Source organism: Macrobrachium rosenbergii, chromosome 51, assembly GCF_040412425.1.
Source record: "Macrobrachium rosenbergii isolate ZJJX-2024 chromosome 51, ASM4041242v1, whole genome shotgun sequence".
In the NCBI taxonomy this organism is placed as follows: Eukaryota; Metazoa; Arthropoda; class Malacostraca; order Decapoda; family Palaemonidae; genus Macrobrachium; species Macrobrachium rosenbergii.
This window is the reverse complement of record NC_089791.1, coordinates 65,251,702-65,264,267: the sequence shown is the minus strand read 5'-3', so window position 1 is coordinate 65,264,267 and position 12,566 is coordinate 65,251,702. Positions and strand designations below refer to the sequence as shown.

The 12,566-nt window shown below is 37.6% G+C and overlaps 1 protein-coding gene across 1 annotated transcript in view; it reads left to right on the top strand.

The window, feature by feature from the left end:
- The window catches only part of LOC136833467 (diacylglycerol lipase-alpha-like), a 213,395-nt gene extending 202,459 nt beyond the window's left edge, over positions 1–10,936 (top strand). Inside the window, 1 exon segment of the mRNA XM_067095662.1 lies at positions 5,906–10,936. Within this exon segment, the coding sequence (XP_066951763.1) occupies positions 5,906–7,420 (1,515 nt within the window). The 3' untranslated portion in view covers positions 7,421–10,936.
- The last annotated feature ends 1,630 nt before the right edge of the window (positions 10,937–12,566 follow it).

Sequence of the window (12,566 nt, the reverse complement as noted above, 5' to 3'; positions counted from 1 at the left end):
TCTCTCATTGTTTAAAACCCATATTCTAACTCTGGTTATACCAAGTAATGTAAGCGAGATGGTAGTAAACAAAGAGGGGTAGCACATAATTCATGTCCTCCTGAAACTTTCCAAGGAAGCCCCAAAAATTCTTAACTTCTAACACAATTTCTTTCTTCTCTTGAAACTTCTTGTGCTCCTGAAAGCTCCAGGGACTCACTGTGATTCTCAAGCAGCTCAAAAACTTCCTGTCTGTGCAGTAATTTCAACTCAACCTTGTGCAACAAGCTGAAAATGCTCTCAGTTGAACTGTCTTCTTTCACATGACATTTATCATGGAGAGCTGCAGCTCTTCCTAAACATGTACAGCTCAGTTTATCACATCCTTTAAATTATAGTTCATCCAGAGCGCTTTCACTCTCTTGTTGAGGCTATTATCTTCATCATCTGGCAAAGCTAGTTTAGATGATGCCTTATTGTACAGGCTGGGTGAGAGAATTGGTGTATGGGGACAAGTGTAACACACTTGAGATTATCACTTCAGTCCTTCATGGCCTTGGGATTATCTTGAAATCACCTGCGGATTTATTCAATATGATGATCCACACCCTGGAGTTAAATATGTAAATGATTCAAATCTCCCCCCTCTCAAATTCCATGAATGACCTTAGATTATCTGAACGAGGAATCAAAAGGGATTATATGCTTGAGTTCATCTACTTTGGAAAGTAGGTCAAGAATATCAGCCTTATGTTCACTGAACCCCTGTTTTTCCAGGTAACAAATTTTTAGTCAGACATTTAATAAGGGGGGCCCACTTCATCCATATTAAGGACTTGCCTACAGATGTACCGGCACCATGAAGCTTTTGCTGCAGTATTTCCGGGAATACCTTGGCAGCCTCCTCATCACCACTTAAAGCGCCACCTGGTGATGTAGAATAGTGACCATCTTAAAATCCTCATACCTGCCATGACTTGCAAAAAAGGTCTCCCTGTAATTTTGACCACCCATGAGATATTTGAATTTGTCATACAAAAGATAAAGCCTTTTTCATGATTATCTGAACTGAGATACTTGCTTATCTCCTATTCATGTTCTGATCCAAATCAAAAGGGGTATCTATCTCGTATGTGACAGCATCTCATATCTTGGCAAACTTGGCAGTCATAGATGATTGTCTGTCCCACAAAAAGAAACATTTTTCCTCTATATGGCCATAAATACAGTTATTGTGGCAAATCTTAGTGCCTTAGCAGTACTGTTGACACTTGCTTTCATTTCTTTATCACACACATCCAAATTCAGCTTCAGAGCTGAGGTCTTGTGTTCTTTCCTTGACTTTGCAGTTACGCTATTCCCATCAGAAGGATACTTGCTAGGATTTACTCATGATTTATTATGCTGAATATGTATGAATTAAATGCACTTACAGCTGTAATTACAAAAACCGTAATTCATTTAATCATTCAGTTTCTATTCACTTGATGAGTCTTAATGGAGTAGTGGATAGCACTAGGACGAAGCTACATATAGAGTACAAAAAACAGTGATCTTGGAATTACCTTCCTAGCATACACCCATCTGAACTGCATGACCCTGTAGCCTGCTAAGTTCTCATTTTTCAAAATTATGCATTCATGAGAGGTCTTTATCATGAGTGTCAGTGTAAAAAACAAAAAATCAGTATTATCAAACGAATATCTTATAGGTAAAAATATCATGTAGGGCAGATAATCATTAGAAACAGGAGACAATGTTCTGTGTGTGGCGAAGGCTACATGTATTGTTTCATTGCAAACCCATCAATCATACAGATCTTTCATTCAAATCAAAATATTCCCTGTTGTGCATTCTTGTCTTTTAAATAAAAAGAAGAAGAATAGCTGAAATCAATTGCTGATGCATGCATGCCTTTAGCCCACTGGTAGATAATAACTGTCCTCATTGTTTTGTGTCTCCGAATTGTCAACTCTACATCACGAAACTCACTAGATTTACTGCTGCACCAGCAGTCGCTTATGCTGCATCAGCAATGTCCATTATGTTAGGTATACCAGCAGTGTTGTCTGCTCTTGTTTGAACTTCAGTACTCAATGCCTTTGCATTGTCTGCTGCGCCTGCTTTATATAAAGTAGTGGTTGATCCAGTGGTGCTGGCTGTGTCAGCTTCAGTCACTATTCCTGCTGTACCAGTGACTGCATTTGTACTTCATGCTCCCTCTTGGTCTCCTGTGCTTTCTGTGACTGCTCTGTTATCTGCCACTATAGTGCCTAATGTACCATTGGTTGTTCCCACTTTGCCTGCTGTTACAACTGTTTTTACTGTGTCTTCTGCTTGTGCAGTTCCTGGGAGGTCAATAGCACTAGCAAAGGTTGAGATATCATCTCTTAAGGAAAGAACCTCTGTTCAGGCTTTTCTCGGACTGCTGTTCTTAAGGTTATCAAGCATTTGTTTCCATTACGCCTGGTATGCCAGCTGCACCTACTGCAATTACTGTTTCTTCCACACCTACTGTGCCAGTTTCTTTTGCTATGCCTGTTTCACCAGCTGCTCCTCAACTATTTTAGCCTTCAAGAAGAATTTCAAAATGTCAGTATTTTAATACTGGACTTGGAGATATATGTGACTTGATTTCTCACCAAGTAGGGACTTCTTGCTTTACTTTCAGTGTGTTCAGCTATGTATATTTGAATACTTAGCTCGTGTCCTATATAGTAGTTCCTGTAAGTACCCCGCTAGATCCATCAGATCCTCACAAAGGCTGGTGCTTTCCACTTTGCAACCTCCCAACCAAATTGGGATTTGAGCTCTATATAATTGATTGGTTTGTCACAGAACAAAGGAATTTTTTAATTTAACATAAGTTTCTCATTGCAAACCCATCAGTCACATACAAAGTGCCCATCCTCCATCCCCTCATTCTTGCAGTATCTCGTCTAACTTATGCAAAACATGGAAGAGAATAGTCCCTGCTTACAAATGGGTCAAACACATGCTTGTATAAACAGTTTTTTTTAGCCATTCTTATGCATCTGTCTACAAGACATGAGAATGCTCTGTATATTTCTGGGGACAATCGGACTGCAAATAGGGGCTCTGTATGACTAATGGCTTTTGTGAAAGAGCTTACATATACCATATACATTTTACAGGGAAGCATTCTTGTGAACATACAGTATCACCTTTCAAAGTATGACAATAAGACAGTAAATAGTACAGTAAAATTTAAGATATGAACATGTGATAGCGAGTTTAAAGATTATAAATTATCTAATGTTACAAAGATCCCTATTGTAGACTGGGGTAGGTTGTAAAACATTAAATTAATTACTGTTTTTCGATTGTCTGGTCAGCATACATTAAAGGTCATTGTTTGATGAAGTACACTACGATATATTTCAGTATAGTATGACATCACTGTTACAGTTACAAATTTGTTATACTTGAAGTTTCTGTATGCAAAGTAGCAGCTAATTTTACTTTTGAATCAAACGGTCTTTTTTTTATTTTAACTAAACATAATGCATTAAATCATTATCCGTGAATACATTTTTGACGCTCTGTTTCAAAGGCCACCTAACACAGATTCATTATTATATAACCTAAAGCATTCTCTAGTCGTGTGAGTAGTTGGTAGCAGCCAATTCCTCTTCATCAATTATAAATTTCAAAATGAAATTATTTTGAGAAGAAATATAGAGCTGGTAACAAAGAAGTGTCATCCAGATTCTGTATTTTCAGAGGAAGTTTTTCAAAACGGGGTGAAAATTTACTTTTGCTTTTTCATATCCTATGTAAACAAAAGGACAGGTGCAAAACTTAATTACTGAAGGACTCCTTCAAAAGAATGACTGGCGAAATGTGACCGACTTCATACCCAAGACCTCAGGGGTTGCAAACAGACTTTTCTCTAAATGAAAGAATATTAAGCATAGCAAACAAACTACAATGTTATTAACATAAGTTCAGTAGTTACTAATCTGCAAGGTTTTCTTAAAACAGGCTCCAAGTTCCAATTCAAAAACCTGTTGGTTCAAAAAGATTTTTGTTGAGCAATTGTACAAAATTAGGTGAGTGTATTTTTTTATCACTGTAGATTATGTTATAGAATCGATTTTCTTTAATAGCAAGTAGGGCATTCATGACTGGGCGTATTTCTACTCTCCTTAAGACAAAAATGAATTTTTGTGATTTTTTTATGAAAATAAATCGTAACTTAATATTTATTTTGTTTCATCTTTTACAATTAAGGAATTTGATCAAAATTGTATTAAAATGGTGGCTGTCTGGTGCAAATACCTCTGATCCTGAAACCCCCTAATTGAAGAAAATTTGTTCATTACTCTCAATGCTTATGGAATTTGTCATATAAAGCTTTTTGCCATTGGTTTTACTTCCAGAGGCTTTAAACATTGTTTTAAGCAGTATCAATAAACTTTTTATGGCTGTGGTTTATGAAACTGTCAAGCTGAAGCAGAGACTTCATGAGAAAAGGAAGAGATGAAAATTTAAAAGATTCTCAATGAAATATAGTAATTTGAGGTTAAAAACTAGAAGTGCATTTAATAATGGAAGACCCCACCCCCAAATGTTGGGGTACTACCTCAAGAGTGCCTTGTACAGCAAACTTTGCTCTCTTCCCATTTTGCTGTTCAACTTTTCCTTCTTTGTCTGATTAAACTGTAGTACTCAGTAATATGAGTGGGTTATTGTATTCTTGTGAACATCGAGGTTTTCAGATTTTTTTTATTTGTTATAATTGTCAATAACTTGTACTCTGTGACCTTTATAATACATGATTTTCAAAATAATTACATTTCCCTTTCTCATAACTAAATTATTTGCTTTATTTCTCAAAGTTTTTGAATTTTTCATGTTCTAATGTGATTATGGAAGCCATATTAAATAATACACCTGGAAACTTTTTTTTTTTTTTTTAGTAGTAGTTATAATTAGGGAAACAAATTCCCTTATTTAATTCTTATTTGCTTTTCAAAAGACTCAAAAGCTGAGTTTTTTTTTATATTTTGTTGTCTGTGGTACAAACTAAGTTGTATGCAAGTGAATTATTTTAAAATGCAAAAAATTAAAAACACGTTTCTTATGTTTTAGCACCAGTGTATTTGTTAACTGCTTAATGGACTTTTAGTTACTGTAATGATAATCTTTTTTTTTAATCAGGTAGAACTTTAAAGAATTACTCTTACATGTAGTGAGGTCAAGTAAATACTGTACTGTATTTTGTTGTATGTAACAGTATGAGCCCTGTAGCAAAACATCCATGCTATACCCCTGATGTTATTCATCTGCATAAAGACATGTAGTAAGATTGAAAACTGTGTATCATTGTGTATATTGTTCTGATAAACAGATGGCAAAAGTTTTGTTCACTGCCGTACTTCATCTCCATTGAATCAGTATTAGAAACCTCAGTGGCAACTTCAGTACAGTATAATGTAAATTATTTTCCCCATTAGATATTTAGACTAAAAGACAGAATATCTAAGAGTTTACATGTTAGCATATGTGGTCTTGCTATTGCTTGCAGTATGCTTACGAGTGAGGGAGGATGTTTTTGCCTTCGCCTCTGTAAAATCTTTTTCTTTAATATCTGCACTTCCTTTTCAAACTGCTTATTAAATCTTCACCATTAGCAATGCATTTTTATAAAGCTAGGTAGTTTAGCAACTTTTAACCAGGACTTGTGCTTCTAATTATGCTTATCATTAGATTTTTTCAGTGAAGGCATGATCAGTCCACATACTGCAGTCTATCTAATAATAATTTTTAAAAAAGCAATAGAACCTGTATATGTATACCTAATTTGTAGCATATTTTCTTATGTATTTGTAACTTTTAAGATTGCTATTGTATTATATTTTTTCCATAATGGTGAGTTATATTGTATTGCCTCTTTGCACAGGTCCTAGAGAACCCAGGTCCGACGAAACCTCAGCGGATGTTGGACAGCCCATCCCGGCAACCGAATGATGCTAATACGATACCTGAGGGAGAAAGTAGCCGTTTGCTTTCCTCAAATTCCCAAACCCCACCTGCAGTTCTTCCTTCATCCTTTACAAATGACTCTCTTAGAGCTACTCCTTTGAGTAGTACTCCTTTGTTATCAACAACCACCAGTGGAAACCGGTTGGCAACTCCTCCACACAGATTGTTGTTAGAAACATCTTTTACTTGTACGCCCACAGCTTCACCTGAGCCCCCACTTGATCTTCGTCGCCATGCACACATTCATTCTCCTGCTATTACTTGGGAGCTGTTATCTGCACTTGAAGAACAGCTATTACTGGGTGTGAGAGAAGCTGGAAGAGGTGCCGGAGATCGCGAGGAAGATTGGCTAGCTGGTGTGGCTCCCTTAGCTTCACCTGAAACTCTTAGTGAAGCCTCTAGTGTTGTTTCCCGAGCATCTTTATTGTTAAGAGAAGGAAGAAGAGGTTCTTCAGCTCTTCCAACTCTACAGCAATCTCCTGTATTAAACCATCGACCACCACCTGCTCGCCTTGGTGCTGGTTACTGCTTCTATGTTGAGACCCCACCATTAGATTCACGGAGGCAAAATTTACCACCCCCAGAAAAACTTCCAGAATCATCTGACGATGAAGAAATTTCACCTCGCTCAATAACTCCAAATTCATATATAACCATAGAGCCCATTATGCCCACTCCACCTACAATAAGAAAAAGCAACGAAATGCAGAGCTCAAATCATGTGGATACCATACCTCTTGTTATTAATGAAGATCCACTTTCTGTGTCAGATCCTTCCTCACAAAATACTGTCAGATTTACACCTAAAGCCGTCCAAAATAGCAAAAATTTTTTATCTAGGACAGTAGAGAAAAAAGACAAAGAAGAAGCTGGGGAATGTGGAAAAATTGGAAGTATAGAACCACTTGATTCACCTGGTAGTGGTCCAAGTCGTGCTTCATCTTCTGGTTCCTCCCAGAGTTCTCATAGAGTAAAATTTGATTTAACAAATTCACAGATGTCAAGGGATTCTGGTTATGGCGAAAAACTTAATGGTTATGAAAATCTTTGTGTTAACACTGCAGATTGGGGTGTCTCAAGTGGAGCTTTTGGGGGCCAGCAACAGGAATACGGCAGAGGTCAACCTTCTCTTGTTCATCATTACATGTATTCTGGTGTTTCACCTCAGCTTTCCCCTTCATCACCAGCCAACACAGATTCATTTACATCTCCTTTAACTTCAGATCCTCCATCATCTCGTCCTGTGTCCCTTCTCCCAACACCTGTTGATATACCACAGCTTTCTACTATCTCTTCATCTCAAACTTCCATATCTACCCAGTGTGCTCACCCACTTTACAAGGCAACTCCTCTACTTCATGACCTCACAAAAGTATCAAAACCATCAACTGGCATTGGATACTTGCCTCAAAGAGCAGAAAGCAGTGTTTAATAGAATTTTTTTTATGTGAACATACTACAGTATATGGTGAATGTATTGAGTGAACGTTTTTTCAGAAAATACCTCCCAGTACAGTATTCTAGTCACATGTCTTCAAGACTCTTTATCTTTAAGCTGTTTTATTAGCTAATACTTTCGTGAACAAGGTCATTTGTGTAAAGTGGATTTTTTCTAATTACAGAAGTTCACTAGATTTTAAGTGAATTTTATTTAGAATATAATTGAATATTTGATTGAGTAATGTGCATAACAGTTTTTCCCTAATAATCTATATGCTGCAGCATAAATTAGATAAAGGTGGATAAATTAATACGGTTGTTTACTAGCAAGTGAGGGATTCTACCTACAGTGCCAGAATTTTTAATCTGTAAGACTGTTAAGGTACAAAGTTTGATGTCATTTACAGTTTTCAAAGAATTTGGTATATTTTTCTTGGATTTTCATAAAAGCTGCAATGTACACTTTTGTCTTTGAGGAATACAGGAAAATTTTCAAAAGAAATTTATATGTTTTATAAATACTGTTCATTTCCTAGAAGGCTAATAAGGCAATGGTTTGTTTTTTAAATTCGGGATTAGAAATTAACTTCCAAACACCTTTGTGTCAGAAGCCTCAGTCGTGAGACCTTTTTGCAACATCATTGTATTTGTTAAACTCATAACATAGTATATTTTTATAAAGTCAAGAACTAGTAAGAAAGTCTCTCATAATCTGTTACAAACACGTTACTATAAACTTTAAAACAAATATTTTTTTAAATCTTTTAAAAATCAGTAATCTAAAATTCGCTAGTATATCAATACTTGACCAGGTTTTAAAAATTACACACATCCTTGAACGCTGAATAGTGGTCACATTCAGGATTTAAGGTTGGTAAATTGGAGACCTTTGAATTGCTGGTATTGAAAACAAAATTATGAACTAGAAAATCAGTTTGTAAGTCAGGAAATTTATTATGATATTGTATTTCATATGAAAGAAGACTTGAGACACTTATGGAGCTATGTGAGATAAGGAAGTAATTTTTGGAAAATATGAGAAATGTAATTTTTTATAGTGTTGCCATTGTGAGTCCTCAAAAGAGTTACCCTCATGGTTCCCCCAGGGTTCCATAAGACAGACTAACCATTCTCAACGAATTCTTTAATAGTTGGTCTTGGCCAGAATAATGCTTGGCACAGTGATAGAATATAAAGGATTCAAGACAAGAGGGCTCACTCTCTTGTTTACAGCAGCTACTTCGGTTTTCCCTTCATCCTTCTCACACAGATGTGGCAACAGCACATATGTTGGTCATTTTCAACATTTCACTCAGATTCTTGCTGGTATAGGGACGTCCAACTCATGCGCTCTGAAAATTGTGTTTCAGAGTGCTTTTTTTGTTAACATGAAGAATTTTACTTCAGAGAAAAGTAAAGCACACAGTTTTAATACCCAATGAAAAGTTTTGGTTCCTTAGAATTTTAATGGGTAGGCTTATAACTTAAAATTGGAAGCCGGTGGGTATCCCACAAGGTGAGAAGTTAGGATTGGGTTGCTATACCACACTGTAAGTGCTGTGCTGCCTTTTCATGTCTAACAAAGCGATAATTAACAATAGTGCAATAACATTAGACAATTTTGCTATTGAAACTCATTAGTAGTTCCCAGTCATGTTGGACTTACAAGCCTTGGTGTTCACTAAAGGTCAGGTTTTACCTTTGTAGTATTTTATATTCAAATTAAATCGATTTTGTGATATAGAAAGTTCTCCAGTTATCCTTAATATCAAGGGTCTTTTCAAGTGTTAAAGGAAATACATTCATGCGGATCTACTTCTAACAGGTAGTGACATTACATTAAGAAAAATTCTTGTGGCGCTTATCTTTTTCTTACTTGAATGTAAAAAGTACATTTTTGTAATGTTAGCTTTCTCAAACAAATTAAAATCTTAGTGGCACTGACTTTACATAACTGGTGCATTAATTCAAATAATTAATCATTTTAACTGTGGAACCACCTAAGGTAACCTATAACCCATACCTAGTGCTTAGCAGTGGGTCAGGTAAACAAAGTTATACAAATTTATACAAGTACACTGTATGGGTATCCATTAAGTTTCTGTCTTAATTGAGTTTAGAAGCATTTTTGAGGCAATACTTCAAGGCAATATTATTGTAGTAATTGTGAATTAAAATTTTAATACATTACTTCTTTGTAATGGATATTACCCATTGATCATGATAATCACAGCATGCTATGGACACACACTTGTGACCAAGTCAGCCTCTTTGAATTTGAAGTGTATGCTGCCTATACAGTGACAAGAGGTAGCTAACACTTATTAGCTTCTAATAAGTACTTGTTCATTTCATCACTACAGGGCTGCAGTTATGGAGGACTTTCAGATCGCTTGTGCAGTAGCGAATTGCTTAATCCATTTTTCACCTGTGGGGATGCTCATACCACCAACCATGCCACAGCTCTTGTGGGAATAAAGGAAAATTTGGTTGGCTACCAGACATATGTAAAATATGGAACATGCTTCTGAAAGGGATTTTAAATCTTGTAAGAGCTTGATTCAAGCTGTCTCTGTGGGTCATGGGTTTCAGTAGGAGTATGTAAGGAGGAGACTACATCTTTCCGGCAGAACTCCGAGCAGAGTCCAGGCCAATACTCCAAAGCAGTGGATTTTAGGACCTCCCACTTTTTTACTCCTCCAGTGGCGACAAAGAATCTTTCCAAGGGAGAGATGTCACTAATACTCAACATGAAGAATTTTGTGGTGACTATGAAGTGAGAGATAATGGTAGAAATAAAGTCATTTGCCCCTTCCATCTCAGTCTTATAATTTTACAAAGGAATGAGCAACATTTTTCCTTCCTTTTGAGAAGAAAAGCTCCCATTATATGTGGCTAACCAACAATTTGGGACACCTGTGAGAAAAATCTCAGACAGGACAGCTTGTCTGAATTTCATGCTAGGGTCTTCCAGAACAGTTCTACCTGCAGTAGCCAAAACACTTACACAGACCCTATGGGGGTCACTCTATGACTTTAGAGTTTTGCATCAAGACTTGAAAGGAAGCACTGGCTGGCTGCAACAAGTCACTCCCCAATGTAACTTCTTAATTACATTATTCCCCCTTCTGTCAGGACCTTTTTGAAGAGTTTGTTGTTGCACAACTCATTGAATGAGCCCAGCAACAGGACTGTATAATAAATTCTCTTCTTGAAAAAAGGGGAACCTGGGAACAGGACTCCCAAAACTCTCCTATGTCTAAGACTAAGAAGACTCAGAATGACTAGGAGTCATATAATCCTCCAGTCAGTGCTAAAGGATCCCTCCAATAATAGAAGATGGGACAAAAACAGCAACATCCCTTTTGAAGCAGAAACAGATACTCTTTCCAGTGAAAAGGAAAAGCAACTCTTGGATTGCCTATTAAAAGCAAGGGAAGAGGTGGAGCCCAGAAGGACTTGCATGGTTGGGGTCACCTTCTACAGCATAACATGCAGTAGAAGTCCTCCCCTTGGGGACACAGTAATATCTTCACTTATCTAGGATGGAAATGGACTCACCCTCCCCCTCCTCTAAAGGGTTTTCCATAAACCAGACCCCTCCTTGTAAGAATATGTGCAGAAAGCCCTCTTAAAGGGAGTCATAGAGAAAGACGTGTGTGTGTTCACCACCAACCACATCTCTTCAGTGTCACCAAGAAGGATTTCTCTGAATGAAGGGTGATCCTTGACCCATCAAGTTTGAACAAATGCATTGTTTGCCACAAGTTTTGGATGACTACTGTTGCCCAAGTACATTTGCTCATTCCACAATGGCCCTGGACTGTCTCTATGCATCTGATAGATGCACACTGGTATGTCCCTCTTGCCTTTCCCTTCTGCCCCTTCCTAGGGTTTCAGATAGGGAAAAAGATTACAGATTCAAGGTCATGCCTTTTGGGTTAAACATTTCCCCAAGAATCTTCACAAATTTAGGAGCAATAGTTGCCCAAAAGCTCAGGAAAGAAGGAATTAAACTGGTGGCTTACCTATGTGACTTGCTAATCTTAGGAGCCACCGGAGAAGAGTGCTTACAAAAGCCTGAAAGTGGTGGTCAACAGACTCCAGGTAAAAGGTTTCCTTAGAAACTAGAACAAGTACTGCCTTCCACCCATCATACATCTTCTGTGGCTGGGACTTTGTTAGGATACTCTTCTCAGCCGGCTGTCTCTTCACAACAGTACTCAAACTGTAATAAGGAAGGCCCTGAAAATTTCTTACACAGTCCAGCTTTTCCTGATGACAGTTGAAACAAATTCTAGGCCTGTTACAGTTTGTATGTATGGTAGATCCAATCCTCAGATTGCAAATGAAGGAAGTAAATAGTCTGGCTCTCACATGCCAGGAAAAGACTTTGCATTCGCCTTCATCCAATGAGTCAGAGAGTTTGGAAGATACTCTGTCCGTGGACCTGGAAGGGGTCTCTGGCAAAACAGGTCAACCTGTATGAGGTATAATACATACGGATGCCTCCTGGACAAGTTGGGGAGGCCATTGGGAGGATCATCAAGTAGCATGAAGATTGTCTACTCTTAGGAGGTGTCATATCATCTTACTGGAGCTGATGGCTTACTTTCTATCTCTCAGGAAATTGAAACCTCCAAAAGGATCCCACATTTTGTTGGTCCAAGGCAATATGACTTCAGTGTTTTGTATTAAGAGGTAGGGCTCATGCTCAGTCCCTCTCAACGCAGTAATGCTTACCTGTCCTATGGATGGCTCAAGAAAGGAAGTGGTATTTGTCAGCAATTCACCTCACGGGGTCTCTTGGTGTAATAGCATACTCTCTGTTGATGAGTATGGCAGCCTCAACTTAGTGGATGTTGGACAAACACTCCTTTTGTATAATTGCCATCATGTTTCCACATCCAGAAGTGGACCTTTGGACCTTTCTGCCATGTGCAAGAACCATCAGCTTTCAGCGTATGTGCCTCTGAACCTGGACTATCAGGCAATAGCAAGAGATGCATTCCTACAAGACTGGAACAAATGGAAAAAGATCTACCTTTTTCATCCATTGTCCCAGATTTTGAGGGTTTTTGACAAACTACTAGCTTTCAGTGGAACTGCTTACTTTGTGGCCCGGAAGTAAATGGTTA